Source organism: Anneissia japonica, unplaced genomic scaffold, assembly GCF_011630105.1.
Source record: "Anneissia japonica isolate Jap-2015-1 unplaced genomic scaffold, ASM1163010v1 scaffold472_len315957_cov169, whole genome shotgun sequence".
In the NCBI taxonomy this organism is placed as follows: Eukaryota; Metazoa; Echinodermata; class Crinoidea; order Comatulida; family Comatulidae; genus Anneissia; species Anneissia japonica.
In genome coordinates this window covers 204,001-210,332 of record NW_022744734.1, presented here as the reverse complement: position 1 = coordinate 210,332, position 6,332 = coordinate 204,001, and the positions used below count along the sequence as shown (strand labels likewise).

Genomic DNA, 6,332 nt, shown 5'->3' with positions numbered 1-6,332 from the left:
TAGGTCAAAGGTTACCACAAATTTAACACAACCTCTATTTTACGAATCCCCCGATTTACGTACGCCCTCCGGTCCCGTGCCGTACGTAAATTCGAGGTTCTACTGTATTACGACAATAGTCCAAAGGTCATAACATTTCGAGTTCGAGTACGCTTGCAGTATCATCTGATTTCTTCAAGTCACAGGGATCATATTAAATTGTTAGTTGCTAGTGGCCTAACAATAAATAGCTAAAGTAAGTTAGAAGCCGGTTATAATGTACAATTTAAATCAAAGCATACGATATATTTTAATTGTTGTAGGTTTGCACGTATAGGTCAGGTGCGGTGGGCACTGATTGTTATTCACTGTCGGCTGTTGTATTTGTTTTTATTTACAGTCAATCAGCCCTACAGTCTTTGGAATATTTGTTCAGGAAGCTAAGCTAACAGAGACAAAGAAAAAAGGTCGAGCTAAAGTAAGAAAATATACATACTGCATTTGCGTTTAATAAAAAAAAAAAATGTGGCAGTACACAGAAATGTATACGTTTTTATTTGACGTACTATAAGGCCGATTATGAGGTGAGCACATGAAATAAACTTTGATAACAATAATAGATTGCGTATACATATTACCTTGAGAAAAACCTGCTCTAATTGGGGAAATCCAAGGGTGTTTACCGCTTGGCCTCAGCTCGGTGTTGGTAAAGTATCCGATAATCGGATGGTTTTGGGTTCGAATCCCGATAAGATCATTGAACGTTTTTGTGTCTACTGCCCCCAACGGGAGCTGTAGACACTATGTCATGATGTAGTAATTAAAGATGGCGGAAACGGTACCGGTGAATGATGGGTACCAAAGATCTTATAAACACAAGATTAGCGTTCTCCGCGATTTACGCGTGCAAATTCTGTAATAAGGCATGAATGGCGCCCTCTTGCTAAATTGGAAACTTTTGACCCTTGACCGCTCTGACCATACCACCGTACACCAATCCTGTGAACAGCAGAACAGGAACCATCTCAGATCCATGGCAACAGATAGGACGCCCTCTTCCAAAACTGATTGCTTTTTCTCTTTGGTATAATCGCATAAACGGCGCCCTCTTGCTAAATTGGAAACTTTTGAACCTTGACCGACGCTTCTATTTGTTACGCGTAAATCGCGGAGAACGCTATCTTGTGTTTATAAGATCTTTGATGGGTACCAAAGATCTTATAAACACAAGATAGCGTTCTCCGCGATTTACGCGTGCAAATTCTGTAATAAGGCATGAATGGCGCCCTCTTGCTAAATTGGAAACTTTTGACCTTTGACCACTATGACCATACCGTACTGTGAACAGCAGAACAGGCACCATCTCAAATCCATGGCAACAGATAGGACGCCCTCTTCCAAAACTGATTACTTTTTCTCTTTGGTATAATAGCGCATGAATGACGCCCTCTTGCTAAATTGGAAACTTTTGAACCTTGACCGACGCTTCTATTTGTTACGCGTAAATCGCGGAGAACGCTATCTTGTGTTTATAAGATCTTTGATGGGTACTGCTACCAAGTGGTAGGGGGCGCTCTATTGAAATCGAATAGCGTTAGGAACTCAAAATTTCGTTCGAAACTCGAACATACGTTATAGAGACGCAGCACGTCGCGTTCGACACGAACGCCTTTTACTGTCATTTGATGGACGTCCTCTAGAACATGGTAGTGCTTTCGAGATCAACGACATAACGCGGTAACTGCAAGAGAAGCGTACAGACGGTGTTGCAGCACCACTGAACTTTTCTTTAAAATGGTAATTGCCTGACCTTACTAGGAACCCTACGGTTGGCAAAAAAAAAAAAAAAAAAAAAAACTTTGTTCACTACGCACCTTCCACACAATAAATTAATCACTAGAAAGCAACCAAGTTGGAGATGAAATTAAGTTTACCGTGAAACTGACGAGATAACCTCGGTTTAACGCGAAGACCAATGAGCGGTCGTTCTTGTATTGTTCAATAAAATATTTAAGTTACTAATATATTATCAGCTAAGGCCTAAGCATAGATTGTTGTTTTCGCATTCATAACAGATATAGATACAGTATCAGGAGCTGCAGTTACTGCTGCAGCTGTTACCACTATTCCGTATCTTCCGGGTTTTACTTGAGCTTGAATTGCAGCTGGATCCATTGGAGCAAAACCCATGTCGTCTGCAGGTACAGATAACGAGGGAGAAGTTGGGGCTGCTGGACTAGGTGTGAAAGGCATAGGTCTTGCTGCCACTGGAAGTGCTGCAGTTAGACATGAAGCAAATAGACTCTGGCGATGGGCATGGGAAGGAGGAAGAGGACAATGGGATCAAGAGGAAAAGGAGAAGAAGAATAAGGAGGAGGAAGAGGATGGGAAGAAGAAGAAGACGACGAAGGAGGAGGAGAAGGAGGAGGAAGACGACAAGGGGATTGAGAAGAAGGAGGAAGACAAGGGGATGGAGAAGAAGGAGGAACTAGAACAAAAACAAAAACCAGAACAAGAAGAAAATGAAAAAGAAGAGAAGAATAATCATAAAAAATTTGCGGTGAGTAATCTTTGCATTACTACATGCCAGCATGCATTACTACATGCCAGCACCCATAAAGGGGATAATTTCTCGTTTTTAGTTAGTGCTCCCCAAATACGGGCATCCATATACAGGAGACATCACTCTGTCAATAAGAATAATTTACCCCACCCCCACAGAATAAAGTTCTCAAGAAGTCTGAGATCTATTGTACTTCAAAATGCCCAATTTTAAGCAATTGTTTTGTCTGTGTAGCCAGTATGGCGGGATTCAATGGAAGAGGTTTGGCGGGCGGGGGTGAACCCTCAAAATTCCAAGTAGTGTTGGGATTCACAGTCTTACTGTACAATCGATTCCATAAACTCAATTGTTTAATTTTGTCCTAATTATTGCAGATAAAATTAACAGGAAGACAATGGGATCAAGAGGAAAAGAAGGAGAATGAGAAGAATGAGGAGGAAGAGAAGAAGAAGGAGGAGGAAGACAAGGGGAATGAGAAGGAGGAACTAGAACAAAAACAAAATCCAGAACAAGAAGAAAATGAAAAAGAAGAGAATAGTCATAAAAAAATTGCGGTGAGTAATCTTTGCATTACTACTGTAAATGCCAGCACCCATAGATTGGATAATTTCTCGTTTTTGGTTAGTGTTCACCAAATACGGCCATCCATATACAGGGGACGTCCCCCTGTCAATAAGACTATTTTGGTCCCAAAGGTGTCCTCCTTTATAGACCAAATTAAAGAATCATTCGAGCAGGCTATACGGTACTCTCGGCCAGTATCAAAGTATTAAAACATCATCTGGGCCTACATCACAATAGCATTAAATTTAAAAATATTGAACTTTAGGTCTATTCTGCAGTGTATAAGAGCGCAGTTTTGAAAACACTGGGCTGTCAGACTGGGTTAATGCGCCCACACCAGAGAACTAATTTACCCCCCCCCCCAAGAGACAGCCCAACACCCCACCCCACAGAATACTGACCATAACAAGTTTTCTTGAGAAGTCTGAGATCTATTGTACTTCAAAATGCCCAATTTTACGCAATTGTTTTGTCTGCATAGCCCATGGCGGGATTCAATGGAAGAGTTTTGGCGGGGTTTACCATCAAAATTCCAAGCAGTGTTGGGATTCACAGGTCTTACAGTATAATCGATTCCATAATCTCAATTGCTTAATTTTGCCCTAATTATTACAGAAAACATTAATAGGAGGAGCGTTGATTGGTGTTGGAACTGTTACAGTTGGTCCGTATCTATTAGGTTTTACTGCAGCTGGAATTGCATCTGGATCCATTGGAGCACAACTCATGTCGGCTGCTGCCATAGCTAACGGAGGAGGAGTTGCAGCTGGAAGTGTTGTTGCCATACTGCAATCTGTAGGGGCTGCTGGACTAAGTGCGCAAGGCATGGTTCTTGCTGCTGCTGCAGGTGCTCTAGGTTCTGCAGGTGTTGTAGGTGCTGCAGGTGCTAGTGGAGGAAATACTGGAGGAGGAAAAGGAGAAGAGAAAGAATTAGTGGAAGCAGGTGACGTGGAAGAAGATGAAGAAAAAAGTGCTGCAGTTGTAGGTGGAGGAAAGATTGTCTTACAAGGAGAAGGAAAAGGAGACGAAGAAGAAGAAAAATGAGTGGCGAAGCAGAATGACGTGGAAGTAGATTAAGAAAGAGAAGTGATATTAGATGATGTAGAAGAAATGTGAATAAAAGAACTTACATGATATGAATTAATACAAACAAATACAAAACATGTGTGTTTGAAAAATTCAATAGCCGGATCATCACAATGTGCGCTGACGGGACTAAATGTGCCGTGAACGTTTAGAGCAACATATTTCTAGCCCTGGTTATAAAACAGGATAGCCAAATTATATACATTTTTACAAAAAAAAATTGTTTATGGAAATTTCTATAAGACATTTAGCCCCATTGCCCCCGTCGGACAGGCCCGGATCCCCGTCATCCGACGCCACCACGAGGTCGTCAGACCAAAATATCAAATTGCTTATCCAAAGGCACAATTTTGAGCCAATACTAAGACTGAACTAATTTATTAATTGATTCTGTAATATTACTGCTTAAGAAGACTAAATTATGATTTTAAAGAGAAATAAAATGTTGTACTTTATGTTAAAGATGTGTTTATAAAGGAAAAATGGGAAAATATAGAAATACTGTATGTTTACTTGATCATTATTTCATAATTTTACAAATATATTTAGAAACTGACTTTGAATTATTAACATTAAAAAAAAAGCTGTTACACTTTAATCAAATTTATAATTAAAGTTCATAAAGGGAATAATTATATATTTTTTCTACTTTTAAAGGAAATTTCTTGTCTTCTATTCGAAGTTAATATGTTTGTGCTAAAAAAATATTTTTAAAATACTTTTGAATTTACCATTGCTTCTTTGAATTAATAAAGAAAATGTGTTTAAAAAATAAATTTTGGATCTATTCAGTACCATTAGGGAAAACAAAGACGCTATATTTTATTTAATTAAAAGTTAAAGTAATTCATATAAGAAAGAATTTTGTTCATTGTTTATATTACCATATTTAAGTTAAAATTAAGATTCAAAGTATTTAAAAAAAAAAGATAAGAAAAATACAATGTACAATATAAGTTATCATCTGTTGATCATTTAAATAAGGAATGCTATTTATCCTATTCATTCTTTTGATTTTGGCTTTTGTATTTATTTATCTATTATTTTTCTTTATCTCTATTCGTTTATTTACCAAGTTTTGTTAAATTACTATTATGTATATTTTTGTACTATGTAAATTGATGAAAATTTTAAAAAGAAAGGAAAAACTGAAGACTGATACTAAGCCATTTTTTTATTCAGGGACCCGTGTCACAATATTAGAATATTTCATTCTACTTTACGTACTGGTAACTATATCAACTAATAAATATAACGATCTGTGAATTGTAATAAGTTACATGAATATTAAGGCAAAATGCCAGTGTATGATTCGTGCACTTAAGTGAAGTGTAAAAGTATGCAAATATGTTATCAAAAGGGTTAGTAAAGAGGTATCTAGCCAGGAGTTGAACATAAAGATGTGGACTGAGGCGTGTCAGGTAAAGGACATATCATAGTCCGGCAGCTTAGCAGATGGATATGGACGTTCCGGACAAAAGCACCAATTTTTTTTACATGCTCCTTATGGCCATAGCATTCAATTTTTGGTAGGAACCACCTAATCCGAGGTCATTATGGCGGCCATCTTGGATTTCAAAATGGCCGAATAATATATAAAACCTATGTTTATCTATATCGCCGCTTCTAAACCACTTGGAATTATAATTCTAATGTCTGAAACTATTTTTATATGGTCAAGGAAAACCATCATACCATTTTTGACCTGGTCAGATTGCCACAAATACGTCATTTAAGGTAAAATATTGTATGGTATCTTAAAAATTACATAATTGTCATATTTTACATTAGAACCGTACCCTGACTCTCAGAATTCAAAATCTTTACTATGAACTACAATATTTCATTCGAGGTCATTCTGGTGGCCATCTTGAATTTCAAAATTGCTCCACGCAAATCCTATATTTATCAATATATCGGTTTTTAAACCACTTTAATGAGAATTATGATATCTAAAATTATATTTCATGGTCAAGGATTTATAACACGTGTGACATGGTCAGATGGTCATTAAGATAATAAAAGTTCATTTAAGGTCATTCAATGTATATACCATACCATTACGATTTTTTACCTGGTCAGACTGCCACAAATAGGTCATTCAAGGTCAAATATTGTATGGTATTTTAAAAATTACGTA

At 37.4% G+C, this 6,332-nt stretch overlaps 2 protein-coding genes across 4 annotated transcripts in view; one reads left to right on the top strand and one right to left on the bottom strand.

The window, feature by feature from the left end:
- The window catches only part of LOC117119713 (myosin-2 heavy chain-like), a 42,751-nt gene extending 42,119 nt beyond the window's left edge, over positions 1–632 (bottom strand). Inside the window, exon 1 of the mRNA XM_033264554.1 lies at positions 618–632. The gene's annotated coding sequence lies outside the window, so the exon portion shown is untranslated. The remainder of the gene's footprint in view (positions 1–617) is intronic.
- LOC117119714 (cyclic nucleotide-gated cation channel beta-1-like) lies at positions 111–5,736 on the top strand. 3 transcript variants are annotated; one of them, XM_033264557.1, is made up of 5 exons: positions 111–235; positions 380–457; positions 2,055–2,539; positions 2,917–3,096; positions 3,722–5,736. In XM_033264557.1, the coding sequence occupies exons 3-5, from the start codon at positions 2,168–2,170 to the stop codon at positions 4,148–4,150; spliced, it is 981 nt and encodes a 326-aa protein (XP_033120448.1). In that variant the 5' UTR covers positions 111–235; positions 380–457; positions 2,055–2,167; the 3' UTR covers positions 4,151–5,736. The 3 variants fall into 3 exon arrangements, with proteins under 3 accessions (XP_033120448.1, XP_033120449.1, XP_033120447.1); XM_033264558.1 differs by having other exon boundaries at positions 380–563; XM_033264556.1 differs by lacking the exon at positions 380–457.
- Positions 5,737–6,332: the final 596 nt, after the last annotated feature.

Excerpts from the sequence above, each read along its gene's own strand:
- LOC117119714 (XM_033264556.1), top strand. The coding sequence starts at position 2,168 with ATGTCGTCTGCAGGTACAGATAACGAGGGAGAAGTTGGGGCTGCTGGA. Across the intron at positions 2,540-2,916 it reads ATAATCATAAAAAATTTGCG|ATAAAATTAACAGGAAGACA; the intron begins GTGAGTAATCTT and ends TAATTATTGCAG. Across the intron at positions 3,097-3,721 it reads ATAGTCATAAAAAAATTGCG|AAAACATTAATAGGAGGAGC; the intron begins GTGAGTAATCTT and ends TAATTATTACAG.